This window comes from Tasmannia lanceolata, unplaced genomic scaffold (genome assembly GCF_043159265.1).
Source record: "Tasmannia lanceolata isolate RefF3 unplaced genomic scaffold, GAP_Taslan_0.1 ptg000037l, whole genome shotgun sequence".
NCBI classification, from domain to species: Eukaryota; Viridiplantae; Streptophyta; class Magnoliopsida; order Canellales; family Winteraceae; genus Tasmannia; species Tasmannia lanceolata.
Window position 1 is genome coordinate 19,353,685 of NW_027518714.1, and position 16,347 is coordinate 19,370,031.

General features: G+C 38.4%; 1 protein-coding gene across 2 annotated transcripts; it reads left to right on the forward strand.

The window, feature by feature from the left end:
• The first annotated feature begins 610 nt into the window (after positions 1-610).
• Positions 611-10,485, forward strand: LOC143861357 (cytochrome oxidase assembly protein). 2 transcript variants are annotated; one of them, XM_077372286.1, is made up of 3 exons: positions 611-796; positions 8,038-8,102; positions 10,008-10,485. In XM_077372286.1, the coding sequence occupies exon 3, from the start codon at positions 10,046-10,048 to the stop codon at positions 10,250-10,252; it is 207 nt and encodes a 68-aa protein (XP_077228401.1). In that variant the 5' UTR covers positions 611-796; positions 8,038-8,102; positions 10,008-10,045; the 3' UTR covers positions 10,253-10,485. The 2 variants fall into 2 exon arrangements, with proteins under 2 accessions (XP_077228401.1, XP_077228400.1); XM_077372285.1 differs by lacking the exon at positions 8,038-8,102 and having other exon boundaries at positions 619-796.
• Positions 10,486-16,347: the final 5,862 nt, after the last annotated feature.

Consider the following 16,347-nt stretch of genomic DNA (forward strand, 5'->3'; position numbering starts at 1 on the left):
AGCTGTCAATTTGATTGGCCACAACGTAAATAGGTTGTGCCTCCAAAATCATTTCTATGGGATGATCGCAACCCTCCAAAATCATTTTCTTATGCGGATCCTATTTCAATGGGAACTTGATGAGTCAATCCACCTACAAGTCTTGCTTTTAGGAAGTTACTCCTCGTAATGAGTCGAACTTACACAAGTGACTGAGTAGCTGATTGCACTGCCATTGAGCTAGGGGGCGCAACCTATTTACGTTGTGGCCCATCACATGGACAGTTTGGATCATCCTATGGCGTGGGTCTGAAAAATATGGGTGGGCCTACCTTGTTCAAAGATTTCAAATTAATTGTTGGCCCACCAACGGTTCTATGTTAGACAGAGAGACCGGTTGGAGCAGTGTTGTACGGTTGTGGACTCAGGGGACGGGGGGTATCACTGCCCTTGATTTAATCGGCTGTAATATTAAATGAGTTTGGTACCAGGATCATGTGGGTCCCCTTTATTTCTCAAATTGGCGATAAAGCGTAGGGATCAGGGAGATGATTTTTTCACCCCCTTGTAGGATTATGCGCCCCACTTTAACGGGATTTGACATAAAAAAACGTTAAAGTCTGCCACAATTCACCTTAAAGTTTAAAGTGGTGCGCATAATCCTACAGGGTGAAAAAATCATCTTCCTAAAGGGGACAAATGCCTTTTCAGTTTTAGCAAAACTCGAAAATTGAAAGAAATAGTTCTTCTAGGGTTTTTTTTCTTCCAAGACGACTCCAGAGAGTTGAAGTTTTAGGGTTTCTGGTTCTTTGTTAAGGTATTTTGATCTCTTCTTACTCTTCTATCTTCTTAAATTCACCATGAAGTTGAAATTTGGATGCATTTCTTAAGGCGTTTCGATTCGATGTCTCTCGTTTTTTCAGTTTCCAGAAATTAGGGTTTTAATCTAGAGATGAAACTCGTGTGTTTGAGTCGATATTTTCGCATTCTTTAGTTTCTGGCAAATTAGGTTTTTAAACCTTCACAGGTTTTAAATGTACTTAATCTCCATTTAACATTTTAACTCATTTAGCTGTGCATCTGGAGATTAGATTTTAGGATCGAGATTGAATTCCCTTTTTGATTAGAAATTCTTTGACCTGAAAGGTTTTGATTGTGCTTTAAGATTTAACATTTTAATTGTTAGATGTTCTGTTCTGTGCATTTTAATTATTTGGAAATCTCCATTTTATATTTTAATTGTTCTTTTCCATGCATTTTAATCTCCATTTAACATTTTAATTGTTCTTTTGTTCTGTTCAATGCATTGTCATTGTTCAATCTCATCCTGCCCTCTTCCAGCTTCTGGTAGGTTTTAATGTTCTCAAAAGAGTTCCTTTATTAAAGTGAGATTGCCTGAAAGTTTCAATTTCTTGCATTTCCCCTTTTTCTGTTTGTTTCGAACATATATTAGATATAGTTTTTTGGAGGATTTTTAAGTGTATTTTATAGAGATATTTTTATTTGAAGATACTTTGAGTTTTATGAAGACATGTACAGTTTGTGTCATCTTTTAGTTTTTATACTTTATAAAAATTTATTGATTATTATATAACAACCTTTGTTTTCCTCCCTGGGGCAAATTCTTAGCTCCTTCCGTGGTTTGATTATATATGTTTAGGAAACTGATATGAGCCTCCTCTTGTTTTGCTATTAACACCCCTCTTTCTTTCAAACTTCTCTTGTTGGCAATGTTTAAAATTAAGAGGGGGGCGAATATCAGCTCCCTGTTACTTATTCTAGCTATAGATTGTAAGAAGACCTACTCCCGAGGTTCAAAATCTTTTGGTCTGATTCTTATGGTTATCCAGTTGAATTTATTTTGTTCAATTTAAGAGCCGAAGCTCGAGATAACAGTTGCAAAGTTACAAGTAATTTAGTTAATTTGTTGAAACATATGCCTTAATCTTTTAAACAATTAAATCCTGAAATCGTCAAACATGAATGTTGTTTCCTTTTCTCTTTTTCTTTTCCCCCCTAAAAAGTTTAGTTTATTTGATTAATTGCCATTTGTTGTTATTGCATTGATTGATTTTGTTGCCCCTAGTCTTTCTAAGGCTCACTAGGTTTTGGCCATTTCTCTGCTTATTGTGTTTTGTAGACAATTTTTATGCCCGAAGGACCTAAATCAATCAGGAGAAGCGTATGGCCTCTTTGGATACCACCAAAATCCGTCCTTATCTATCGATAATGTTATTTTAAGTTAATATTATTTGCATATGGGATATTAATGCCTCGTAAGCCATTAGTTGTAAACTTTGAAGATTGATATAAAACTACGATAACAATTATTTACATACAAATAAGATTACAACCTTGTCTCATCGGTTGTGATGGAAATGGAAACATATTGGTTTTGGATGGAAATTTCAGTGGAAATCTTGTAAAATTGTGAAAACATTTCTAAATATATGCAATTGATGGATATTTAAGATGAAACATTACCATTCAAAAAAAAAAAGGTGAAACTTTAGGAAGTGCTAGAATAAGCGGAAATACACACTAAAAAAAAGCACAAATACACACTAAAAAACATTGCATAAGCAAAAAAGAATATCTATAATCGTATAATAACGTCGAATGCATAGTGACAAGCGTTGTCACACATGTTTCATAATTCAGTACCTAGAAGTATACACCATTTCAAAAAAGAAAAGAAAAGTATACACCATTTCACATGTAATTTTTATAAATACACACACACGCGCGCGTATAACACATATACCACATTTTACTTGCAGTTGATATAACTATAATCATGCAACTCATATGGTTATGGTATACTAGTAATATATCATTACAAAAAATAGTATACCAGTAATACATATATGTTTTTTATTTTAATATGTGTTTCGGTTTTGGTATGCATTTCGTTGGGGATGGAAACATTTGGGCATTTTGGATCAATTTGTATGGAAATTTAAAACTATGTTGGGGATATCTTTCACATCCATGAAATGTTGACAATCACAGACTCAAAAACACACCTGGAATTTTTTTCTCTCTTTATTTTTAATTTGTTTATTACTTTATTCACTGGTTGTAGTTATTATTCGGACAAATGTGTTTTTTCAAACATGCCTTATATTCTTCCTTCCTTGACCCCCATTCTTTTGATGTCTATGCTTGCGAGTCCTGTTTCATCTCTGCAAGGGGCTAATTCTCCATTGAGTCAGATATCCCAAAACATGAGCAAAATCTGAACATTGTGAGCTAAATGAGACATTTTTATGGTGATCTTATATTTATTTTTCTTTTATGAGCTTTCAAAACCCACATCAGTACAGCCTTAACAGTGAGTTCTGTATTGTATAGGGGTGAAGGAAGGGAACATTACCTATTTGAGGTTGTTGGCTATTGTAGACAAGATACACTTATCTTAACTTTTTTTTTTGTTTTGAAAATGATAGCAAATACACTAATCTTAACTAGTTGAGCTGAAAGTTTTGAAATAAATGGAAAACAAAAGGAAAAGGAATATTTTGTAGTTAACGAAAATCTCTGTAAGAGTTATGTTTCACATAGAGTTGAATGAAGCTTTTACTTAGAGTAGCTTCAACATGGAATTCCTGCAGTTCCTAGATGCTTTGGCCCTGAAATACTGAAATACCCTAGCTCTTTCTTCCTGATCCTGCTGTTTTTTTGGTAACTAATGTTTCATATGACTTCCCTCTTCAATGGGGAAGGAAATGTTTTTGCTTTAAAGTATAGTTGCAGTGTAAATGAATGATTTGAAGATCTGATGTGTTTTGTTCCAAGGTTTTGGGGTACTTTTTGTGATATTTGAGTTTCTTTGCGAAGGCCTCTTTGGAGAACCTCTTAAATGAGTAGTTCAACCTTTCCTTGTTGAACAAACCAAATAAACCATTTTCTTAGCCTCTTCCGTCAAAATGAGCCTTGTCCATCAAGGTGTTTTGTTGTTGCACGAATTGAAATTCATCATTTTAGAATTCTTACCCTTGTCTATTGTGAGTGATCGAGACCCAGGGGAGATTTTTGACGGATTTGTCTCTTGGGCTCGAAACTCAACTTCTCCCCGGCCCCTAATCTGCAGCCGGTAGCATCCAACATTTGATCTGCCCAAAAATCCTATTATATCTTTCTTTCATGAAGGAACAAAGTCGTTGATATGTTGACACGTGCCCCCCCTCCCTAAACACCCTATTCACGCCTGCCCTGTCAGGTACATATTTAAATTGAAGCCCTTCTCTCTACTCCCTGGAAACCAGCTAATGCTTCCAAGTAGCTGACTCTTGTTCTCAGCTAACAGACACAGAAGAAAGAGAGGAGTGAGTAAACACTCGAAAGTCAGTCTTACCCACTCTACCCCTATCTCCTAAAGCCAGCCAACCCCCTCTCTCTCTCTCTCTCTCTCTCTCTCTCTCTCTATAAATAGATTACCTTCTGTCCAGCCTCCATTCTTTAATGTTGCCGGTTCCTCCTTTATTCTCTTAAAGCCTATCTCCCTTCAGCCTACTCTTTGGACATCAAGCTGCACTCAGGCGCTTCCTCTTATCTGGAAGCAGCTTAAAAAGACAAATGACTGGAAGCGCTTCCTTCAGCCTTCGACCGGAACCTCACCTCCTAAAGAAAAGGGAATTGAAACTAAGATCAACGGGAGATAGAACCAGAAACACCCACTGGCCAGTTAGTTGTGTCAGTAATGCAGGTTTTGATAAACTCCATTGAATGCTCTAGCGAAGGAGTTCTTATGTAGGCAGAATTTACACAATTTTACAGTTAGGATTAAGCTGCGTGGCCCTTATCAGAATGTTGTGCTAACGCCCTTACGACTAGGGTTCTTATGTTGAGCGAAGCAGCAGGCCTACCTTTCATGCCATGAGTCACGGTGGAGAAGTTCACCATTCACATACATCAATTTCGACCATGATTGGGAAGATTCGTTGGCTAAAGTAAATAGAGGGACTGGTTCGGTTCAGAGGATCTTTTCCAACCTATGATGCGGAATCCTCCAACCATTCCTCTTGTATGTCTTGGCCTTCCTGAACGAAATCTTGAATGATGAATGAACTTCTTGAAAAGTCTAACTGCCATATGCATGAAGAGATGGCTCTGGCATAGAACAACTCCCCTATTAGTAAGGATTAAGCTCTTGATCATCAACTGAATAGGCAGAATTTACACAATTTTTACTGTTAGGACTTAGGATTAAGCTGCCAAATGAGATTATCCTTAGGACCCTATTAGTCCAATTAGTAATTGAACAATTCAAGCTTTGGATTCTCGTGCTAGCGCCCTTACCACTAGGGTTCTTCTGTCGAGCGAAGCAGTGGGCCTACCCATGAGTTAGGGTGGAGAAGTTCACCATTCACATACATCAATATTTACCATGTTCGGGAAGACTCATTGGCTAAAGTAAATCGAGGGAATGGTTCGGCTCAGAGGATGTTTTCCAACCTATTGTGCGGAATCCTCCAACCATTCCTCTTGTATGTCCCAGCCTTCTTGGACTCCATCTTGAATGATGAATGAACTTCTTGTAAAGTCTAACTGCCATATGCATCTAGGGATGGCTCTGGCATGGAACAACTCCCCTATTAGTAAGGATTAAGCTCTTGATCATCTACTGAATATGTAGAATTTACACAATTTTTACAGTTAGGATTAAGCTGCCAAATGAGATTATCCGTAGGGGCCCTATTAGTCCAATTAGTAAGTGAACAATTCAAGCCTCCTGTCATGCCCTTATCACAATGTCGTGCTAGCGCCCTTATGACTAGGGTTGTTCTTTTGAGCGAAGCAGTGGGCTTACCCTTCATATCCATGAGTCAGGGTGGAGAAGTTCACCAGTCACATACATCAATTTCGACCATGTTCGGGAAGACTCATTGGCTAAAGTAAAGAGAGGGAATGGTTCGGTTCAGAGGGTGTGTTCCAACCTATGATGCGAAATCGTCCAACCATGCCTCTTGTATGTCTCTACCTTCCTGGACGCCATCTTGAATGATGAATGAACTTCTTGTAAAGTCTAACTGCCATATGCATGTAGGGATGGCTCTGGCATGGAAGAACTCCCCTATTAGTAAGTCATGATGAGGTCGAGCTTACAGAGGCCATGCACCTTCCGATTTGCCTGGTGGCCGACAAACGCACCATCCTAGGGTTTGTGTTAGTGGTTTCGATAAACTCCACTGAATGTTGTACGCAATGTTCACTTGTTTTCCTTCGCCGTTGGTTTCTGTGGAAACCCCGCTTTTTTCCCTCGAAAACCACAAAAAATGTTGTTTTGTTGCTTTCCGCAGAAAGTATATTAACCGACGTGGATTTAAGAAAAGCATAAGTGGAAAAGGGGTTTCCACGACTTTTGGCGCTCCCCTTTTCCGCTACTTACTATCGGAAACTAGGTTTTTCCCTACCATTCCTCGGCATCTCCTCTCAACTAAGTTAGAGCTCTATCTTCTCTAGACGAAGGCATCCCTCCATCTTCGTCTTCGTTGCTCGCCGACGCCTCCCAGTGGCTCGCCGGCGCCTCTGACCTCCCCTCCTCCACTACCCACTTTCTCTCTATATCTATTTTATTTCTCTGATCCGGACGTGGGAATCAGAGAGATATCTTTTTCTTCTTCTCTATATCTCTCTGTTTCTGATTTTAGGGTTTCTGATTTTTTATGAAATCTGATTTAGGGTTTCAGATTAGGGATTCGAATTTTTAAAACTGAAAGGTTACTGATTTTAGGGTGAGGTGATGATCTGTGTTAGGATTTAGGGTTTTGGGTTCTCATTTTCGGATTTAGACAAGGGAGATATTAATTCAACTAATTCTAAGAACAATAGACAACTCTATTCTTTTCATGCTTCACAGAAGTAACAAGGCATGTCTGCTTAAAATACAGCACAGCTATACAAAATTTCCCAGTTTAAAATGAAAGGAACTTTTGTGTCAATGTCTAGGAATTTTTTTAAAAAATGCATGCTTCACAGAAGTAATTAGGAATGTCTGCTCAAGGTGAAATATGACCTTTAGAAAGTTTTCAATCAGTAAGCTTTTACAATTTTGAGATTTTTCTCAAGGCAGTGTTTGTACACTGAGGACATGTTTGGCAGTCATGAATTTTTTTCCCACGAAATATTAGTTTATCAGGTGGTGATAGAGAGGGCCAGGGATGGTGGGAGATGAAGGGACTTTGTGGTCACTTGCCTGTCGAGAGGGTAAGAAGTGGCTAAAAATCAGGGGGGAAGAAAGGGAAATGATATCAGCACAACCATGTTTTAATAACTGTACAAACCCAGCTTGTCTTGTCTTTTTTAATTGGCTTTTGAGAGCTTCTTGGGAACTGTAATCATCTTTAACATCTCTATAAATAATAAAAGACAAACCGAGTTAGTGGAATTATCAAAACAGAGTTGTGCAGATATCATTTCTCAAAATAATTTGTATTTTGATTAGGGTATTAATTTTCCTTGTTTGTCAGACTTTTCTCATCCTGTCTTCACACATCCTCTGTCTAGTCTTTCCTCCCACCCTCCCCAGCCCTCTGTCACCACTTTATAAACTACAATTCCATGGAAAAAATTTCATGGCAGCCAAGCATGGCCTTAAACTCCTCCCACTTTTATGCTTCTTCCCTTATTTGTTACACTAACAGGGCACTGATAATCAATAGAAACACATATACAAAAATAATATGAAAACACACATATATAAATAATATTGTATCCATATCCAACATAATTTCAACAAATAGAAAAATTAAACAGATACAAGCTCTCCTAGGAATAATAGTACCTGGGATTGCAAAGCAGTTGATGATGAAGTTGCTACAGATGCAAAGCTTTTCCTTGAGCTGAACTGTGTGTTTGACGCTATGATTCTGAGCATTGGTACCATTCTGAATGAAGTGTTCAACTAACTGGCTGTCGTTCAGTCACTGCTAATATCAAGTTCTAAGTATTCTTACGTGTGCTTTGAAATCATGGACAAATGGTAAAAACTGATGAATTTCAAGGAAGAGTAGCAGACTACTAGAACCATTCATGTTGTGCATCTACTGCTTTCAGGTTTGTTGAAACTAGAGGCATGGACCCATAAAGGGAAATGAAATCATCGAAGCATTTACACCTCTGTACGTTGCACCTAGCACTCCCCATGTTACACCTACACTAGGCTCTTTACAATGTTTCACAGTCATGATCATTTTTCTTCTTTTGATTGTAGCAGTTTTCTTATTTTGATCTGTAGCATGTAAACCATATGTTGGACCCACTTATTTTGGACACATTTGTAGCGTAGGTTCTATGTGGGCTCCATTTTGCATGTTAAGACTATTACAATTTATGTTTTACATGATGTCTGACCGGTTTCTGTTGAGTTTCCGTGCAACTGAACACATATTTCTGTATTTTCTGTTAGTTGGTGATGTAAACACAATAATATGGGAGGTTCTTTCTTGATCACCTGTAAAATGGAGTCGGTTAAGCATCTCTTGTTGGGTCTGTTTTTTGGGATTTCACTGTAAAAACTTTGCATTGGTGGGACACATGATGTACTTCGGCTTTCACATTAATAAATGTTTTGTTATTTCTCAAAAAAAATGTAAACAAAAGAGTGATAGGATTTCTTACAATCAAATAGAGTATTGTTTGGGTATGGAGGAGTTAAATAAAAGGATTGGTTATATCTTGGGCTTTGGTGTGTGAGGAGCTTTGATTGGTTAAAGGTGAAAACTTTTGGAGAAACAGGAAGAGGTTATGACATTCAAGGATAAGATTCACATCCTATTTTGTGATATGTATTCTTTGCTCTTCTTTCATTGGGCCTACTAATTGTTTTAGGAGATTATGTGAACACGTTAGATTTGCAACTAGTGTTGGTGGTTTATGTCCGTGAAGATTGCTCAACCCTGTTTGAAGTACTAAAGGCCTGTTTTGATTGGATGCACGTAATATAGATCTAGGCTGAAAAGAACATTGATTCCCATTTCTCTACTTTCCTTTTTTCTCCAGATTTGAGAGGAAAGTCAAACATTACTAAACGGCTTGCATTTGGAAAATTTACAGCACACAAGGACTGCCATGTGAATAGTAAATGGCAACCAAATAATGCTAGGAAATGGAAAATGTGCCCTTTTACTTTGATTTTCCCACTTTTTTTGGTGCATCCATGTGGACCCAAGTAGATTTGTGTAGGAATCTATAGATCTCTTTTCGTGTACTGAACAGTGGTTAGGATGTTTTAGATTTTCAATTGTTATTCAAAAACAATTCCTTCCAATGTAATTTCCATCTGTGTTGGTCACAAATGCACTTTAGCTTTGTTCTCTATTCTCTCTCTCTATTTTTTTTAATGGTATATTCTTCTTGTTTTTTTTTTTTTTTTTTTTAATGACAATTTTTTATTCACTAAAAAAAAAAGAAAAACAAGGCCACCGAAATGGTCAAATAAACTTTTTTTTCTATTCTTCTCCACATAAACCTTGATAACCATTAAAAAAAAGCAAAATCTACTTTTTCTCAGTGCCTTAAATCTCCTGCTTCATAGTTCCTGCGTCCTGCATCCTGCCTCTTCTTGTAACCAAGACCGAAGTTTTGTGAAATTTAAGCCCATCTTTATCTTAAAAATGAAATCTATATCCAATATTGCATGTACAAATCCAAAGGTTTGCCAATTTCCTTTTTCTTTGTAGACTGGGAATCATTTTTTTATTCCTTGCATGAACTGTAATTCCTCATGATTATTATTGTCCAGCAAGACTTCTGATCGAAATCAACGAGATAATATGGAGATTTCATTTCTTGATGAGTATTAGGTAGGTTATTTTCCATAATAGCTGAAGTTGTCTATGAGGTAAGCATTACTCATATGCTAAACACGATTTTTGATGCAAAATGAGGAAGAAGTAATGTTAGTTTCTGTGTGTTCGAGAGGAAGTTTGACATGATTTGGACTTAGAGATGCTTTTTTGCTTGATCTTGTTTTTATTATTCAGCTATTGCCATAGAAATTGATTATTTGTGGTATTTTTTTACAGTTCTAAACTCAAAAAGTCCCTGTTAAAGTAGTCTCAAGATGTCTACCGTCTCAAGATTCGGCAGCCTTGCACCCAAGACCAAGAACCTGATTGTAGCAGGAGGCTTGACTGGTTTTGTTTTTGGGGTTTATTTCTACACCATGAGAGCAGTTGGGGGTACAGATGAGCTCCAAACAGCTATTGACAAGTTTGAACAACAGAAAAGTCTGAAAGAGGTGGAAACAGGACTCTCATCAAAGCCCTGAATTTTTGTTCTAGTCATTTCTACTTGTGATCTTTGCTTGCTAAATCATGTGGTGAATATGTTTACTAAAGTAGAAGGGATTATTCAGTGTTCATCAACTGTTGTTGGATAGGAATCCTGTGTCAGTCAATTACTTTTCTCTTGTTGATTGCAGGTAAGATCACAGTTTAAATGTATCAGCTGCTTAGTGATGTTAATGAGAACCCACACAGTCCGAGGGACTATCCTAGGATCCGATATTATCTCCCATATGGATGCAAGCAACTAACAAAACCTGCTGTTATAGTTCTAAATCTGATTTTATTATGCTATCTCATGAAAATACCCTCCAATTTTTATATAACTTTTAAGTATTATTTCAGGGGTAAAAAAAAGTCTATCAAACGATTCCTATTTTCATTATTTTGTAATTCATCTTTACTCGAGTCATTTCTCTGTTCTTCCTTCTCTAACTATTGACCCTAAGTCCCCAACCCACTGGTCAGACCCTTATCGGTGTCACTTGTGCTCGCCTTTGTCCTCTTCTGGGAATTTTAACTGTGTACAATGTAAGTAGGACCTACTAGGATCGTCATATCTTGCTGTAAAAGAAAATCAATGGAAGCTTCTCTCTTTGTTCCTTGATTTTTTAGTTATAATAATGTCCACATTCTTTTATTTTGATAATGGCACTATTACTTTATTAGTCATCTCTTTAATTGGGTGAGGGATATCGAAATATTGATATTTTTGGGAACTATTTAGCCTATAAAAACTAGGGCAAATTATTAAAAAAATGTATACTTTTAGTTATATTGTGAATAAAGGGCAAAGATTTCAAAATAAGGAAAGAGGGGCAGTCAGGTACGGTCATGGAGGGGAAATGACAAGATTACCCTTATGTTTTAAAAACAAGGCTTTTACCCATCTTTCTCACCGTTCTCTCTCTTTCTTCTTTCTCCCGTTCGCCTGAAATATCACATTTCTCGTCGGTACGCACATATTTGTCGCCGGAATCAGTCTCTTTGCCGCCGGAATTCTTCCCCTTGTCGTCGGAAATTGTGGTGCAATCCTGAGAAGGTATTTTTGAAATCTATACAGTTAGAGTTTCAACTTTTTTCATTTTCTTGTGGAGGGGTTGGATCTGAAACACTTGGAACCAAATGTAACAGTCTCGAAACCTCTCACGTCACATATCCGATTAAAAGAGGATACCCATGTTTCCCAATTATAAAGGCAAAGTGAGAGAGTCGGTGGGGGATGTGTGGCCGTGTGTGTGTGAGGGTTTTTGAGAAAACCCAAAAAGGGAAAAAAGGGGCTGTTGGTGGGTGTTGACGTTTTAGCAAAAACGTTAAAAGGAAGAAAGAAAGAGAGAGGGAAGAGAAGAAGAAGAAGAAGAAGACAACAAGGGTTTTTCTTGGGTGCTCTTTTTGGAGGTTTTGTGCGGAATCAAAACCCATTTTTTTTTAGCGTTTCTTCTTGAAGCTTTTCACCGCACCGTTGAATCCTCTCGTTGCACGGAGACTTCGTTAGGATTTGGGCTTCTTCGAGTGGAAGATCGAAGTGGGTAATTTTTTGTGAGAAAGTGGGTTTCGTTGTTTGCAACGAGGTAACCTTTTATATCTCTTATTTCTTGTATGGTCTCAAGTTTCGGGTGAGAACTTGAGAAAGAGACGTTGTATTACTTATTTGATTAGTGGATATTTCGTCGGTTTCGCCCCGTGGTTTTTCCCTCTTCGTTAGAGGGTTTTCCACGTAAATCTTTGTGTTCTCTTGTGTGATTACTCTCTTGATTGTTTAGTGTTCTTTTATCCACATATTTATTTGCTTTGTAATTTAAGTGGGTTTTCTTTGGCAAAAAACCCAACAAGTGGTATCAAAGCCGTGGTTGTTTGGAAGCATAGTTGTCTGTGTGGATTGAGATGGAGAGTTCTTCAGGAACTATGATAAAGTTGACTGGATCAAATTGGATGATTTGGAAACCAAAGATGGAGGATATTCTATTTTGTAAGGATTTGCATGAACCCATTGAAGGTGATAAGGCCAAGCCAACTGGCATGTCTGATAAGGATTGGCAAAAATTGAATAGAAAGGTTGTTGGACATATTAGGCAATGGTTAGTTGACAGTGTGTTCCATCATGTGTCTAATGAAACATCTGCACGTTCGCTTTGGACAAAGTTGGAGACAGTGTGTTCCATCATGGTTCCGACGTAGAAAATGTGGTTCGGTAATGGTTCCGACGTAGAAAATGTGGTTCCGTAGTGGTTTCGGGTTATAAAATGTGGTTCCTTACTGGTTCCGTTGTGAAAAATGTGGTTCCCTAATGGTTTCGGGGTGAAAAATGTGGTTCCGTAATGGTTCCGCCGTAGAAAATGTGGTTCCGTAGTGGTTTCGGGTTATAAAATGTGGTTCCCTAGTGGTTCCGTGTTGAAAAATGTGGTTCTCTAATGGTTTCGAGGTATAAAATGTGGTTCTGTAATGGTTCCGCCATAGAAAATGTAGTTCCGTAGTGGTTTCGGCTTATACAATGTGGTTCCCTAGTGGTTGCGGGGTGAAAAATGTGGTTCCCTCATGGTTTCGGGGTGAAAAATGTCTGTAATGGTTCCGACGTAGAAAATGTGGTTCCGTAGTGATTTCGGCTTATAAAATGGGCATCCTTCTGGGTTCCGAGGTGAAGAAGGTGGTTCAGTAATGGTTTCAGGGTGAAAAATGTGGTTCCGTAATGGTTCCGACGAAGAAAATGTTGTTCCGTACTGGTTTCGGCTTATAAAATGTGGTTCCCTAGTGGTTCCGGGGTGAAAACTGTGGTTCTCTAATGGTTTCGGGGTGAAAAATGTAGTTCTGTAATGGTTCCGACGTAGAAAATGTGATTTCGTATTGGTTTCGGCTTATAAAATGTGGTTCCCTACTGGTTCCGTTGTGAAAAATGTGGTTCCCTATTGGTTTCAGGGTGAAAAATGTGGTTCCGTAATGGTTCCGCCATAGAAAATGTGGTTCCGTAGTGGTTTCGGGTTATAAAATGTGGTTCCCTACTATTTCCGTTGTGAAAAATGTGGTTCCGTAATGATTTCGAGGTGAAAAATGTGGTTCCGTAATGGTTCCGCCTTAGAAAATGTGGTTCCGTAGTGGTTTCGGGTTATAAAATGTGGTTCCCTACTGGTTCCGTTGTGAAAAATGTGGTTCCGTAATGGTTCCGCCTTAGAAAATGTGGTTCCGTAGTGGTTTCGGCTTATACAATGTGGTTCCGTACTGGTTCCGGTTGAAAAATGTGGTTCCCTAATGGGTTCGAGGTATAAAATGTGGTTCCCTAATGGGGTGAAACTGTGGTTTCCTAATGGTTTCGGGGTGAAAAATGTAGTTCTGTAATGGTTCCGAAGTAGAAAATGTGGTTCCGTACTGGTTTCAACTTATAAAATGTAGTTCCCTAGTGAATCCGGGGTGAAAACTATGGTTCCCTAATGGTTTCGCGGTGAAAAATGTAGTTATGTAATGGTTCCGCCATAAAAAATGTGGTTCCGTAGTGGTTTCGGCTTATAAAATGTGGTTCCCTAGTGATTCCGGGGTGAAAACTGTGGTTCCCTAATGGTGAAAAATGTAGTAATGGTTCCGACATAGAAAAAGTGGTTCCGTATTGGTTTCAGCTTATTAAATGTGGTTCCCTACTGGTTCCATTCTAAAAAATGTGGTTCCCTAATGGTTTCGGGGTGAAAAATGTGGTTCCCTAGTGGTCTCGGGTTGAAAAATGTGGTTCCCTAATGTTTTCGAGGTATAAAATGTGGTTCCGTAATGGTTCCGCCATAGAAAATGTGGTTCCGTAGTGGTTTCGGCTTATAAAATGTGCTTCCCTAGTGGTTGCGGGGTGAAAAATGTGGTTCCCTAATGGTTTCGTTGTGAAAAATGTGTTTCCGTAATGTTTCCGACGTAGAAAATGTGGTTCCGTAGTGGTGTGGGCTTATAAAATGGGCATCCCACTGGTGTAGAGTTGAAAAAAAAATTTCCCTAATGGTTTCGAGGTCTAAAATGTGGTTCCGCCATAGAAAAGGTGGTTCCCTAGTGCTTTCGGCTTATAAAATTTGGTTACCTAGTGGTTCCGTTGTGAAAAATGTGGTTCCCATGGTTTCAGGGTGAAAAATGTGGTTCTGTAATGGTTCCGACGTATAAAAAGTGGTTTCGTAGTGGTTTCGGCTTAGAAAATGTGCTTACCTACTGGTTCCGTTGTGAAAAATGTGGTTCCCTAATGGTTTCGGGGTGTAAAATGTGGTTCCCTAATGGTTTCGTTGTGAAAAATGTGTTTCCGTAATGGTTCCGAAGTAGAAAATGTGTTTCCGTAGTGGTGTGGGCTTATAAAATGGGCATCCCACTGGTGTAGAGTTGAAAAATGTTTTTCCCTAATGGTTTCGAGGTCTAAAATGTGGTTCCGTAATGGTTCCGCCATAGAAAAGGTGGTTCCCTAGTGGTTTCGGCTTATAAAATTTGGTTACCTAGTGGTTCCATTGTGAAAAATGTGGTTCTCATGGTTTCAGGGTGAAAAATGTGGTCTTGTAATGGTTCCGACGTAGAAAAAGTGGTTTCGTAGTGGTTTCGGCTTAGAAAATGTGCTTACCTACTGGTTCCGTTGTGAAAAATGTGGTCCCCTAATGGTTTCGGGGTGTAAAATGTGGTTCCGTAATGGTTTCGGGTGTAAAATGTGGTTCCGTAATGGTTCCGCCTTAGAAAATGTGGTTCCGTAGTGGTTTCGCCTTATAAAATGTGCTTCCCTAGTGGTTGCGGGGTGAAAAATGTGGTTCCCTAATGGTTTCGGGGTGCAAAATGTGTTTCCGTAATAGTTCCGACGTAGAAAATGTGGTTCCCTACTGGTTTCGGCTTATAAAATGTGGTTACCTACTGGTCCCGTTGTGAAAAATGTGATTCCCTAATAGTTTCGGTGTGAAAAATGTGGTGTCGTAATGGTTCTGCCATAGAAAATGTGGTTCCGTAGTGGTTTCGGCTTATACAATGTGGTTCGAAAAGTGTAATAGTTATGTTTTGGTCCAATTAATATGATAAGTGTACTAATAATGGTTCTGATCGAAACAGGGTGTGCAAAAATGGTGGAAAACAGGGCTTCTTTTATGTTACACGTTGATGGGTACTTGAAGGATGAAGTATCATTCGAATATATTGGCGGGACGAAAATGTGTTTAACTGTGAATCGCCATATAAATTTTCTGGAATTTCAGTCTCTAATTCACCAAAGGATTGGGACCACTGGATGTCGCGTGTCATTATCTATAAAATGTCGATATGTCATGGATCCATATCAAATCGTGTTATGCGACATTCGAAATGATCATGACCTAGGTATGGTGATGATGGTTTTTGAGAATAGCCTCTTTAATTCTATCAGCCTGTACATACGTAAAGAGTACAGAGTTGGAGAAATTATATCTGCACCCATGAAGAGGTAAAATATTAAGTCAGCTGGACTTTGGCATTCTTTAAATTCTCATTCCATTAGAATATTATCTCATGTGGAAATTTTCATTGCTCAGAAATGTAGTTCAGATAAATGAACATTATGAAGCTTCTACTCCAATCGAACCTGCTTTGAGTCCCAAAAATAATTCCGTTCGTGCAGTGTCAGCAACACCTATTTCAGCTGAAGCTCCCAGCAAACGAAGACGACATGGCGAAGGACATACCAACAATAGGTACTATCCGTGTATTGAATTGTGATTCCATTGATGAATTTATGATTCCATTATTGTTACTCTAATTGTTGATCGGGTTGGCAGATATTCAGTAGACTTGGATGAAGATTATGAGGATCCAATTTTTAATGAGACAGAGGAAGATACAACTGAACATAAGAGCACTTCCATGTAATAAATTAAAGAAATTATATTTAGTTGGGAGGTTATATTTTTCTCTCATTGAATTTCATTCTAACCTAGTCCTTTCCTTACCATACAGGCACGATGCACGGTTCAGTAGGGATTTTCATAGTGATATGCATGTTAATGATGCCATTTGCGAGGATGGTAATGAGGACTTTGATGAGGACAATGACGACTTTGATGAGGACGATGACAGCCGATTCGGAGAAGAGCAGGATGGTGTAGATGATCAGGATAGT

Coding starts and splice junctions, on each gene's coding strand:
- LOC143861357 (XM_077372286.1), top strand. CDS start 10,046: ATGTCTACCGTCTCAAGATTCGGCAGCCTTGCACCCAAGACCAAGAAC.